The sequence below is a fragment of the Myodes glareolus genome, chromosome 2 (genome assembly GCF_982192425.1).
Source record: "Myodes glareolus chromosome 2, mMyoGla1.1, whole genome shotgun sequence".
NCBI classification, from domain to species: domain Eukaryota; kingdom Metazoa; phylum Chordata; class Mammalia; order Rodentia; family Cricetidae; genus Myodes; species Myodes glareolus.
Window position 1 is genome coordinate 50,900,011 of NC_142027.1, and position 13,892 is coordinate 50,913,902.

General features: G+C 42.4%; 1 protein-coding gene across 5 annotated transcripts in view; it reads right to left on the reverse strand.

Annotated features, from left to right (window-relative positions):
• Gramd1c (GRAM domain containing 1C) overlaps positions 1–13,892 on the reverse strand; it is a 96,229-nt gene that overhangs the window by 18,722 nt on the left and 63,615 nt on the right. For all 5 annotated transcript variants that reach the window (XM_048422416.3, XM_048422418.3, XM_048422417.3 and 2 more), the window contains 2 exons: positions 10,748–10,880; positions 8,135–8,297 (listed from right to left, as the gene is read on the reverse strand). In XM_048422416.3, coding sequence (XP_048278373.3) covers positions 8,135–8,297; positions 10,748–10,880 — 296 coding nt within the window. The remainder of the gene's footprint in view (positions 1–8,134; positions 8,298–10,747; positions 10,881–13,892) is intronic.

Sequence of the window (13,892 nt, forward strand, 5' to 3'; positions counted from 1 at the left end):
CTAAAAAAAAAAAAAAGTATTCGCCAAAGCTGAATAATGTCCAGTAGAACAGTACTTGGTCTACCTGGGAACTTGATAGTTAGGTATCCGCTGAAAATTACTTCAGCAAATGAAGTAATGTCTGTTCACCTCTTCTGATGTTCCCACAGCCATCTTTCTGTCAGCGTTCCCATGGTAATCTCTATGTCAGTGTTCCCGTGGTCATCTCTATGTCAGTGTCCTCGTGGTCATCTCTATGTCAGCGTTCTCGTGGTCATCTCTACGTCAGTGTTCCCATGGTCATCTCTCTGTCAATGTTCCCGTGGTCATGTCTATGTCAGTGTTCACATGGTCATGTCTATATGAGTGTTCCTGTGGTCATGTCTATGTCAGTGTTCACATGGTCATCTCTGTGTCAGTGTTCCCATAGTCATCTCTGTGTCAGTGTTCCCGTGGTCATCTCTGTGTCAGTGTTCCCATAGTCATCTCTGTGTTAGTGTTCCCGTGGTCATCATCTGTGTCAGTGTTCCCGTGGTCATCATCTGTGTCAGTGTTCCCGTGGTCATCTCTGTGTCAGTGTTCCCATGGTCATCTCTGTGTCAGTGTTCCCGTGATCATTTCTATGTCAGTGTTCCCGTGGTCACGTGGTCATCTCTGTGTCAGTGTTCCCGTGGTCATCTCTGTGTCAGTGTTCCCGTGATCATTTCTATGTCAGTGTTCCCGTGGTCACGTGGTCATCTCTGTGTCAGTGTTCCCGTGGTCATCTCTGTGTCAGTGTTCCCGTGGTCATCTCTGTGTTAGTGTTCCCATGGTCATCTCTGTGTCAGTCTTCCCGTGGTCATCTCTGTGTCAGTCTTCCCGTGGTCATCTCTGTGTCAGTGCTCCTGTGGTCATCTCTGTGTTAGTGTTCCCGTGGTCATCTCTGTGTCAATGTTCCCGTGGTCATCTCGGTGTCAGTCTTCCCGTGGTCATCTCTGTGTCAGTGTTCCCATGGTCATCTCTATGTCAGTATTCCCATGTTCATCTTTATGTCAGTGTTCCCATGGTCATGTCCATGTTAGACACTGTGCTAACCATCTTCCAATATAGATGCTTCTCAGCCTTATGCAGTCCTCTGGAAGGACTTCTTCCTTTATGGAGGAGGAAGGTGTGGTGGACAGACAGCTGTCAAGATGCCAAGGTCAGGAATGACTGCTCTGAAATTTGAATCCACTCCAGCACACACAAAAATGTACCCTTTGTTTTACATAGTCAGAAAGGGTCTAACTGAAAGACTATTTTAAAAATATAGGAAAAAAATGGAAAGGAAAAGAGCAGGAATCGAAGCCTGGTACACAACGAAAATAGTGGAAACAACACAAAATTTTACTGATCTGAGGACAGTGACTGGTTATTATCTCAAGCCTTACCCTCTGCCAATACACAATAAAAAAAACCATGACAAGAGCTCCAAACATCAGAAACCAAGCTCCAAGGTTTATCTGTGTGAAGAATCTGTCAATATTAACCTACAGGAACCAGTGTGGTTCAACAAAAGGCTTGGTCTACAAACCAGGAAAGCATCTAAGCCTGCTCCCACCACTATTGTTCGTTCGCTCACTATTGATTTGTGTGTAGAGAATTTACAAATGCCATGTAGATATCAATTTACCCTCTTCTTGTAAAAACACTATTTATCGGCAGAACAATTCACTGAAATTTCAAAGAGCTCCTTGGGTGTAGAAATCATCCCCGAAATTAGGCAATTTGCTAAAGTTCCATAAGATAGCCTCCCTGCTAGGCTCTTGAGCTTCCGCTGACACAGAAGTATTATATGTCCATGATGAAAATAACTTGAATATTCACAATGGAAGCAAACAAAAATTCAATGGGATTTCTTGAGAAGAGTCCTGTATACAAGGATCCATCCCAAAACACTACATTGCACTTAGTTATTTTCTCTCCTTAGCCAGTTCTAATCTCAGGCTCTACTCAAACCTTCTCAGAATTATGCTTCTTTGCTACGTCCTTGAACCCTGGAAGAGGCTAGTCAGGTTATTTCACACAATGCCCTTCAGTCTGGGCTTGCTGGTATCATCCCTGAGAACACTAGAGTGGTGGGCTTTGGAAGACTACCGTAAGTGTGCAATGCTCTTGGCTCCTGTGTATAACATGGTTATAACAAGGGATGCCAGAAGCAGCACTGGCTTTTATCTGAGGGGCACATGCCCTGGAAAAGACTAATTATATGTGCCTAAGACTTCTAGATCTCCCACATCCCCATTAAAATCTGCTGGGTTGTCTCCTTGTTTGCTTGATGATAGCCATTTTAACTGGGGTGAGACAGAATCTCAACGTAATTATTTTAGGTTGGTTGGCTTTGAGGTGGGAGTGGTGTTTGTCTGGTTTTTGCTTGTTTGAGGCAGAGTTTCATATAGCACAAGCTGGCCTCAAACTTACTGTGGTTGAGGATGACCTTGAACTTCTTTCTGATCTTTCGGCCTCTGACTCCCTATTAGTGGGATTGCAGGCCTGTGTCACTGCAATGCTGGGACCAAATCCAGGGCTTGGGGCGGGGGGGATGTACTAGGCAAGCCCTCTGGCAAATGAGCTCCCTCTCCAACCCATCAATGCAGTCTTCCCCAAGAGGCGTTGAAGATTTTCATGTGTATTTATTGGCCATTTGTACGTTTTTATTTGAAAAGTTGTTTTCGGTTCATTTGTTCATTTATTAACTGAATCTCTTGCTCTCTGGCTATTTAGTTTTTAAATATTTTCTGGATATTAATTGCTGTTGGATATGGAAAAGACTTCCTCCTATTCTGTACGATGTCTTATCACTACTGACTTTTCTTTTGCTGTACATGGTTTTTAAAGTTAAATGCACAGCTAATATTTTCTTTACACCTAGAAACAGTCATTTCTCTTAAGAGGCACGGTTTTATAACTTTGAAAAGTGAGTTTCTTATTCAGATTGAAAACAGAAAGATTACACTTATGTACACTCTTCTATACAGTATTTTCATGTTTCTCCTAAGCAACATTAGGTTTTAGGTTCTGAATTATGACTGATAAAAGTACAATTTACTATAGCATTATCAGAAATAATATACTCTGCATGGAAATTTTCTCAAGGAAATAAGTACATAAAATGAATTGTTTCTGCTTTGGGTTAACTCATTTATGAGATTTTTTTTTTTTTTTTTTTTTTTGCAACAGGGTTTCTCTGTAGCTTTGGAACCTGTCCTGGAACTAGCTCTTGTAGACCAGGCTGACTTCGAACTCAGAGATCCACCTGCCTCTGTCTCCCGAGTCCTGAGATTAAAGGTGTGGGCCATCACTTTCCGGCTCATTTATGAGATTCTTGACATTTCAATTTTCTCCAAAGAACAATACCAAGAACACTGGTGTAGCACAGTAAGTTGACAGGTGGTGTTCTTTAAATGAAGAAAGGGCACTGCTCAACTCAGGAGCAGGGCACTTTTGTCAAAAAAAAAAAAAATACTGCTTCAAAAATATCAGCTAAGGGACTGGAGAGGAGGTTGCTCTTTCAGAGGATGCAAGTTTGTATCCCAGTACCTACATTGGGCAACTCACAACCAGCTTCAAGAGATCCAAGGAACCCTTACCTCTGTGGACACCAGCAGTTACATGCACAGACACATAAATTTAAACACACATATACATCATTTAAACCATTTTTTAAAGTATCAGTTTGAAGGTAGCCAGTAGAAATTATTTGGAATACAGATTCAATGAATGCCCATCAAAAAACCCAGCAAAGTTCTTCATAGACCTCGAAAGAACAATACTCAGCTTCATATGGAAAAGCAAAAAACCCAGGATAGCCAAAACAATCCTGTACAATAAAAGAACTTCTGGAGGCATCACAATCCCTGACTTCAAACTCTACTATAGAGCTACAGTACTGAAAACAGCCTGGTACTGGCATAAGAACAGACAGGAAGACCAATGAAACTGAATAGAAGACCCAGATATCAATCCACACATCTTCGAACACCTGATTTTTGACAAAGAAGCAAAAAGTATCAAATGAAAAAAAGAAAGCATATTTAACAAGTAGGGCTGGCATAACTGGATTTCAACATGAAGAAGAATGAAAATAGACCCATATCTATCACCATGCACAAAACTCAAATCCAAATGGATCAAAGACCTCAACAAAAGAAAAAAGAAAAAAAAATGATTTGAAATGGGCAGGTGGATACAGGGGAAATACAGTAACCCAAAACTCACAACACACACTGCCAGCTGTTTGGAGGATGTATAGCCATGTCCTACATAGGTAAGGTTTGAGCTGGGGAGGGCACACTGATTCTCTCCATGAGACAGCAGTGTGATGCTTCATTTTAATTGGTTTGTCAGGAACGGATGATTCTAGAGAGAATCTCTGTCAAAATAATCCCGTGTTCTTTCCCCTAAATCACAGCATAAATGTGATATGAAAGGCAGGGCGGGATTTTTCTATCTGTTCAAAAACAGATCAAAGTGCTCCGTTTTAGCCAGCGTGGTGGTGCATGCATAATCCCAGCACTCAGGACAGGACAGGAAGGTCCTGGAAGCCCAAGACTAGCCTGAGCTCTATGACCAGTTTCAGGGCAGTCAGGGCTACACAAGAAGGCCCTGTGTCAACAAACGGCAACAACAAACCTACCCGACCTTTTGTTTAAAGAGAGTGTCCCCCCCCCAGCTTCTATCAACGCCCCTACCCCCTCGCCCCTCCCCCCCCAGCCTCTATCAACGCCCCGCCCCTACCCCCTGGGTTGGTCTCCTTCATTTGACCTTCCCCCACTTCTTCCTAGTCCATCTCCCGCTAATGTCCCATTGCGTCACAACCTCGAGAAAAGAGACAGACATAGAGCCATCATCAGGCTCACCTGAAAGATCTGATGGGCCTGAGATCTGAAACCCATGTAGGGAAAACAGTGGGATCACCCAAATTATTACCTAATGATAATCTAGTAGGAAAAACTCACCGCTACACCTTAAGGACACTTTAGGGGAAACACCATGGAAATGCTCGCTGCCGAATCAGGCAGTTTCTGAAGAGGCAACGAAAACAGAGCGCAGAGTGGCCAGGGCCCATGCGCAGATGTGTGGACAGCTTTCGAGTTTTAATGTTGATTTTCTAGGAACTCAAAGATGAAGCGATGTTTTAAGGATAAGTCTTAAGAGCAGACTAATGAAAGAGAAAATGAGTCCCTGCTTTGGTGTCCCTGGCCTATTTGGCCACCGGGTGCCAGACTACATCTTCCCAGAGGCCCAAGTTCAGTCAGGAAGCGCATGACTAATTCACGCCCGCACATCCTAAAGCGCAGTGGCACGAGGCCTAGTAAGGCCTCACTACTCATCCTTCCTGTCATGCCTACTGTACTGATGACAAAGACCTTCATATTTTCAAGAAAGACTTCTCATAAAACCTATTGGATAATATGACACACCACAGGTTACGAGCACTTAGAGAGAGTAGGGAGCATGGTTTGCTGGTAAGTTTGCCATAAAACATCTTTTTGTTGTTGTTATTATATTCTCAACTATTCCCTGCTTCCCTCTTCTTCCTGTCCCACCTCCTGAGCAAGAAGGTAGCTAGCTATCCACAGCCAGTTAGAGTGGCCTCACCAGAACGCAATTCTGCTGGGTCTGCCCTATGACTTTTGTCCTAAGAACTGTAAGGAATTGCATTGTTCTCTGAGCCACAGGAACTGAAGTATCTATCATGGCAGCCTATGCTGCCTAATATAATCTGTAAGCGTGGAAGGGGCATACCAGGCAGGCCCAGCACATGTCTGTCCTGTCTTATGTCGCCTAGGTACCCTCTGCAGCTTCTGCTGCTCCATGGCTGATCTCCCCTCTTCCTCTGGGGAAAGCGGCTGACCTGACTGATGAGTAAGTCATCCTCATTTCCAGCTCCTTCAGCAGCCTTTTTACCTCTGGCACACGTAAGTGGATTATCCTCTAACTTGGCCACCATCAGTGTTAATGGTCTCTGTGACTTGTTCTTTGTTTCTTTCCCCAATTTTATTACTGTGGGGATATCAGGGAGGATGTTATTTCTTGAGCCCGTGCAACAATATAAAGAATACAATAAAAATACAGCCAGAGTACAATACATTTGCTACCCAGAAGGCCTTTCTTTCTGCAAAGATTCTGGTAATTCAACATCATGAGAGTCTAGCTTAATCTACTGGTCTTCTAAAACCAAATAACTTATTTTTCACATTTTATTTATTTATTGTGGGAGGGCACATGGGCCATTGCACACTTGTAGGGCCCAAGGACAGTCTGCAGGAGTCTGTTTTCTCTTTCCATTGTGTGGGTTCCAAGGACTGAACTCAAGTTATTTGGTTTAGTGACAAGTACCTTTGTCCGCAGAGCCACATCACTGACTCCACTAGGTTATTTTTAAAAAACATGTAGTATATTATTAGCAGTTTACTTTGTAAAAAAAAAAATTCTACTACAGAATGTTCTTTAAAAGTAATTTGAACCAGGTGGTGTTGGCCCAAGCCTTTAATCCCAGCACTTGGGAGGCAGAGGTAAGTGGATCTCTGTGATGGCCTACAGAACTAGTTCCAGGACAGCCAGGGCTACACAGAGAACCCTGTCTCAAAAATAAAACAAAACAAAATTCAGAATTCAATGGATTATTCTATAGAGACAGTTCAGAAGTAATTATGAGAATGCGATCATGTGTCTGCCTTCAAAGTTATTTTAAAATATTTTTAAAAAATAATCTAAAATTTAATAATTATCAAAAGCACGCAACTTCACCGATATAGATTGAAATAATAATCTTCTAAGTAATCTTTTTAAATAAAAAGAATTGCTTCTAGATATTTTATTTCCTATTGGAAGCCACACAGTAATTTAAGTTAATATTCATCTCAGAATATGTACTTGCCACCATGACTACTTGCTTTTAAGTGTGTGTGTGTGTGTGTGTGTGTGTGTGTGTGTGTGTGTAGAAGCATAAAGTCAGGCTTGCAGAACCTTTGTTAAGATGTATGCTTGTTTGAAGCAGGGTGTCACTATGTTCCTGGAACTCATTACGTAGACCAGTCTAGCTTCAAACACACAGGGACTCTCCTGCCTCCACTGTTCTGGGATTCAGGTGCACACCACCACATCCAGCAGGTATCCTTTTTTACAAAGAAGAAAGAGAAAGAAGAATTTGGGAAATCCTGGAAACAGTGCTAATGACTGTAAGCCCAGCAGTAGCAGAGGCAGGAGGATCTCTGGCTACAGCAGCACTAGAAGTAAGTTACAGGCTGTCCACTCAAGACTACACAGTGAGAACCTATCTCCAATAACAATTATAATAGTAATAATTTCGGAAGTACTTTAGTTAAGTGAAAAGAACACAGGACTTGAGGTCTTGTCCTCAATCCAACCTCTGTGCAGTTAACTAGCGATATGTGTTTAAACCAAAACTCTCCACTTCTCCTTTCTCTGTGGGTAAGCAGAGGTAGATTAAACACACTGACAATGGGAACGTCTTACCCCGGTCAGTCTGCAGGAGCAGCATAGAAACTTTCTGTTAACAGATTTGCTTTTCACTGTTTTTACTGAATAAAAGTTTAGTTTGTGTGTATGTCCCTGTATGTTTGTGTGTGTGCGCACATGTGTGCATGAGTCTGTGAGGTCCAGAGGACACCTTTCTGTGTGGTTCCTCAACAGACATCCACCTTTTATTTTTTGAAACAAGGTCTCATCTCTCATCGGGTCCTGGAGCTTGCTGATTAGGCTAGGTTGTCTGGCTGGTGAGACCAAGGACCTGCCTGTCTCCACCTCTTTGTTATTGGGAGTACAGACCCTCACCACCGAGGTCACCAAAGCTGGGTCTGTCTCATGGACACTGGGGGTTGAACGCAACATTTCTTGCACTGAGATATCTCACTGTGCCCTGACTCGCTATTCCAGAAAGCTTGGAATTATAAGTCAATCTAGTGGAGACTTTCAAATTCCAGGCTTTGAGATAAATGAAGATGGGCCAGACTTGACAAGTGGTTCTCCTGTGTTCTCTACACACTCATTCCTTTCCTGGGTCTCTTTAGTGCGAGGCTGCCACAATCAAATTCCCACTCTGCACACACCTAACACAAGGGTAAACATTAGAAGACATGTCTGGAATTTTGTTGAGATCTGAATTCTTTACCTTCATCAACAGAATCTGAAGTGCTGCTTTTGTCCAGAGAGAAGTACTCATTTTTATTCAAGTCCAGAGATTTGGAGGGCACTCTACTTAACCTCTTCTCCGAAGCTAGGGAAAGGCTTTTTTTCAAATGTTTCTCACTCTGGGACTCTTCTTTTCCTAATACCTAAAAGACAAACAATTTGGTTAAAAAAATAAAAAACTTATTTGAAGCTTAGGTCTTACAGTAGGAACTTTAATATTAAATACTGAGAGTAAAGGCTTGAAATGCTGCTTTTTGAAAAATATTTACAGCACTCTGTTGAGACTGACTGCTACCCTTGACTATACATACCTACATGAAAGGTAAGAAATGTTGGCATTTGTCTTGTTTTTATCTTTTCAGATATTTTCCTGTATTTTGTAAGAAATGTTAATTTTATAATGAGCATGTTTCCACTTCGAAAACAGTTGCTTCTGACTTTTGTTATTTTCAATGTATGAAAGTAAAAACAGAAGACAAAGTGAAATACAGACATTTGCTGACCTCTGAGACCTGAGACTCTCACCATCATGCACCTTGAGAAAAAGACCCAGCTCCCAGGGCTTGAAAACCTCTGTGCTGAACATCAACCAGGGTCCATTGCACTCCTACGTTCTGTTCGCTATGAAGAGAACAGGCAACTTCTTTTTTTTTTAATATTTATTTATTTATTATGTATACAGTGTTCTCTCAATCTGTACGCTTGCTGGCCAGAAGAGGGCACCAGACCCCATTACAGATGGTTGTGAGCCACCATGTGGTTGCTAGGAATTGAACTCAGGACCTCTGGAAGAGCAGTCAGTGTTCTTAACCTCTGAGCCATCTCTCCAGCCCCCAGGCAACTTCTTTTAGTGACAGAACTGGAGGCAAGAACTGGCAGGCTAAGTATTCCAAGAGGAGCCACAGAAGACAGGGGATGTAGGAAGGACTGAAAGACAGGCTAGAATCCTGAGAACCCACTCCTCAAAGATGGACTTTGGTAAATGGCTGAAGGGGCTGCAGGAAGCCCCCAGCTTGTTGCCTTCCCTGACTGTTCCACATGCAAAGACAACGTCCAGAATGGCGTCCCTCTTGCATGAGTAGATCTCTGAGTGTCTATTCCTGGAAAAGTTTTATAAAAGTAGGCTGATGTAGATGTATGATGGTTTTCTAAAACAAGTGTAGAACTCAGGGGAGTTCCATGTGAATAAATTCTATGCCAGTGTTCCCCCAACAATTTCCCCGAGGAGATGCTAGGTGCACCCTGAGGGGTCTGAGAAAAAAAAAGGAACCACTGCTAACCACGTGCAGGCTTACTTAATGAATGTTCTCAGTACCTTCGTAGCTACCAATTCATTTTTTTTCTTTTTTTTGGGGGGGGGTCTCGAGACAGGGTTTCTTTGTGTAGCCTTGGCTGTTATAGAACTAGCTCTATGGACCAGGCTGACCTTGAACTCATAGAGATCCACCTGCCCCTGCCGCTGGAGTGCTGGGATAAAATGCGTGTGCCAGCACTACCCAGCTTCATTTATCATTATTTTAGAAATCCTATGAGTCTCTACCCTCACTTTATAATTGAGACAACAAAGGCAAAGTTTAAGTAATTAGCTTACTTAGTACCCGCGCCATCAGCAAGTGACAGCGGCCATCTCTGAGGCCCCAATCCTGCTCTAAAAACCCGTCACCAGCTGCAGGCCCAAACAAGAAAAGCTGTGTTGAAGGAGGTCTCTAAACACCATGTTCTCCACCAAGAAAATGGTTCATCACACAAATGACATGTCTGTGGCAGAAAATGCGTGGGACACACTGCTATGCCAGAAGAACGAACGAACAAACAAACAAAAAGCATAAGAGATTACTGGCCATTTAAAAAAGACAGGAGCCCTCTGAAGGGGCTGTCACTGGCAGAGGACACTGAGTATCCAATAACAACAGTAATAATGAGCCAGGTGGGGTGGCAGTGCCTACAGCCCTAGCACTGTGGAGAGCGAGGAAGGGGCTCATGGATTGATGCCAGTCTAAGATACATGGCAAGAGCCCGTCTTTAAAAGTCAAAGTAATAATCATGACTGCAGGTGATGGAAACTCAATACAATTTAAAACTAATACACTTAGGATACTTGAAAAACAATGAGGCTCCCAGCTAACTGAGAAGCCCAGTCGTTAGTTGGACAGCCACCTTCAATGTGCTACCTAAGGAGTTTCTACTAAAAAGAAAAAAGGAAGGGTTCTCTGTGACCCGACTGTGCTCAAAGGTCCATCTCTCCCCATCCGAACCGGACTTTCTCCACCACGTGCATTCCTTCACAGTGGGGAAGTTCTGCTGGCTACAGATTGCTGTGTCTAGTTATGTTTTTAACAGTACTACTGTCTTACTCTATGTTGGAAGGGACCTGCTAGCTGCTCTGCACCTTAGCCGTCTTTGAAGAACACCACATACTTTCCCCACATAGCCTCTGCTTCTTAGAAGCGTACACTCTTCCTAATGTAGAGCTGCAGCTGGACATCCCAAGCTTCCCAACACTTTGAATGCATTGCATGTTTTGCTGGCTCTCCTGTTATGATTACCACATATCAGTCTCAGGTGTAGTTTTTTGGGAACAGCATATACTGACCCTTTTCGGTGAGTTTCCATCCAGGGACTCAGTCTCTGAGACGCGGCTAACTGACTCCTGTGGAAAGCTGATGGCCTTGGAGGACTTTTCATCCCTTTCCCCAGAGTCTTCCACACTGCTTCTTCCTGGACTTCTGTAGGAAACACAGCATTACAGAAGCAGAAGGTCATGTCCAGGAACACAGGCCTTGGTGCTTCTCTCTGAGGTCTTGGCTGGCCTAAATCAACTCAACAAAGAATAGGTTGTTATGCTGTAACCAGCTCCAATTATGACAAGTGATCCTCTTAGAGACACCGGTTGACTTTATTCTTGAAAATAAAACATATGCTCCTATGTAAATCTATATATCTCAGAAACCACTAAAAGTATAATGAAGTACAAGTAGCCCCAGCAGTAGCTGGTCAGTAGCATGTACTTGTTTAAGGTCAAGTTGTAAAACCAGAGCTTCAAAGGCATAGGAAAAAAGACGGCTTTGGTACCCGAAGTCAGTCTTACAAGTCTTGTTTCTGTGGAGGTAGCCAGGCCCTCTAGGAGGCAGAAGCACCTCACATCTGAATAGAATGCCTGTCAGTCATGGGAAAAAAGTGAAAGAAAGTGGGAAGGGAAATAAGTCCCTCCCTCTGAGATCTAGTATGCATTTCCTCATAGCTGAGAGTCAAGAAACTTCAATACAAATGACAAAATCAAAGTTGCTGGCAAATCAAGTCAAAATGGATCAAAGACCTCAACATAAAGCCAGCCACAATAGAAGAGAAAGTGGGAAGTACACTTGAAGCATTGGCACAGGAGACCACTTCCTAAATATAACCCCAGCAGCACAGACACTGAGAGAAACAATTAATAAATGGGACCTCCTGAAACTGAAAAGCTTCTGTAAAACAAAGGACACGGTCAACAACATAGAATGACAACCTACAGAATGGGAAAAGATCTTCACCAACCCCACATCAGATAGAGTTCTGATCTCCAAAATATACAAAGAACTCAAGAAATTGGGCACCAAAAGAACACACAATCCAATAAAAAAAAAAATGGAGTACACACCTAAACAGAAAACTCTCAACAGAGGGATCTAAAATGACTGAAAGACACTTAAAGAAATGTTCAACGTCCTTAGTCATCAGAGAAATGCAAATCAAAACAACTCTGAGATTCCATATTAAACCTGTAAGAATGGCCAAGATCAAAAACACTGATGACAATTTATGCTGGAGAGGTTGTGGGGAAAATGGAACACTTCTGCATTGCAGGTAGGAATGCAAGCTGGTACAATTCCTTTGGATATCAGTGTGGCGATTTCTCAGAAAATTAGGAAACAACCTTCCTCAAGACCCAGAAATACCACTTTTGGGTATATGTCCAAAGAATGCTCAATCGTGCCACAAGGACATGTGCTCAACTATGTTCATAGCAGCTTTGTTTGTCATAGCCAGAACCTGGAAAAAACCTAAATGACCCTCGACTGAAGGATGAATAAGGAAAATGTGGTACATTTACACAATGAATTTCTACACAGCAGAAAAAAATAACATCTTGAATTTTGCAGGAAAATGAATGGAGCTAGAAAACATTATTTTGAGTGAGGTAACCCAGACACAGAAAGACAATTATCACATGTACTCACTCATAGGTGGTTTTTAAACATAAAGTAAAGAAAACCAGCCTACAAACCACAATCCCAGAGAACTTAGACAACAATGAGAACACTAAGAGAGACTTACACAGATGTAATCTACATGGGAAGTAGAAAGTAGAAAAAGACAAGATCTCCTGAGTAAATTGGGAGCGTGGGGACCTTGGGAGAGGGTTGAAAGGGGAGGGGAGAGTCAGGGAGGGGAGCAGAGAAAAATGTAGAGCTCAATAAATATTTAAAAAAAAACCTGCTGGCAAAGAGCCAAGTGTGGTGGCACACACCTGTAATTCCAGCACTCAGGAGGCAGAGGAAGAAGTATCTTTGTGAATTTAGGGTCAGTCTGGTAAATAGAACTACTGAGTTCCAGGAAAGCCAGGGCTGCATAAATTCTGTCTCAAAAAATAGACAAAAAATTCCCTGCAAAGACAGTATAGTTCTCCTAAAGACATCTCAAACAAGGATGCTCAAACAAACCATCCGTGGTAGAGAGGATGAGAATGTTTATGGCCCGAGGTTAACTGGGCTGACATTCCTCTCATTCCCAAATCTAAACAATACACACATAAAGTCACACTATACTATTACAAAAGAAAATTAAGCGAAGTAAGGAAGCCAGCTCATATATTCTCACTTATCTCAAAAACTTCACTTTTAAACTTTGTTCATGTTTAAGCTTTGTAATGAATTATACCCTTTAAACATTGTAACTTTAAAGCGGCAGCACCGTGAACACACATATGCACTAAGCATGGCTGTCTTGAGAAGCCCACACCTATGTTTCAGATGTGTTCTTTTCTCCTAAAAGGTGGGTCTCTTTCTGCCCATCCCCCACTCCCATGCTTAAATCTAAGAAAGTACTAGTTCCTATCACCTTATCTACTTAATAAACTTGTTTTACTCCAGTTTGTCCAAAAATTCTTTTCTGTGGTGAGGATCCAGTTTGACCTGAGTTGAGATCCCTAAGGCTACTACGGGGTGCTCCTCAGGCTACTGGCTGCTGAATACACCCATTGCTACAGACAAGGCTACCTAACCCCAGGAATAAGTTGTAAAATGCAGTTTCCCAAGGGTTGTAGAGCCAAGACCACAGCAAATGTTCTAAGAGCTGCTTTCATTTCTTTTACGGTCAGCTAGTGTAAATAAGGAACATAATGAATCTAACTTCCTGTAATCTACCATAAAACACCATTCCCATGTAATAATTATTATGTACACACAAAGAGTTAAGTAAAAGTATCAGTTTGACGCAATGTCATCCCAAGAGTTAAATTTAAAAAACGGAAAGGTATGACATTCTGTCCTAGTTAGGATTTTTATTGTTGTGATGAAACTTTATGACCACAGCAATTTGGCAAGGGTTTATTAGGCCTACACTTCTACATTGTAGTTTATCACTGAAGGAAGCCAAAACAGGAACTCAGAAAAAGGGCAGGAACCTGGAGACAGGAGCTGATGCAGAGGCCATGGAGGGGTGCTGCTTGCTCCACATGGCTTCATATGGTTCACACTGCT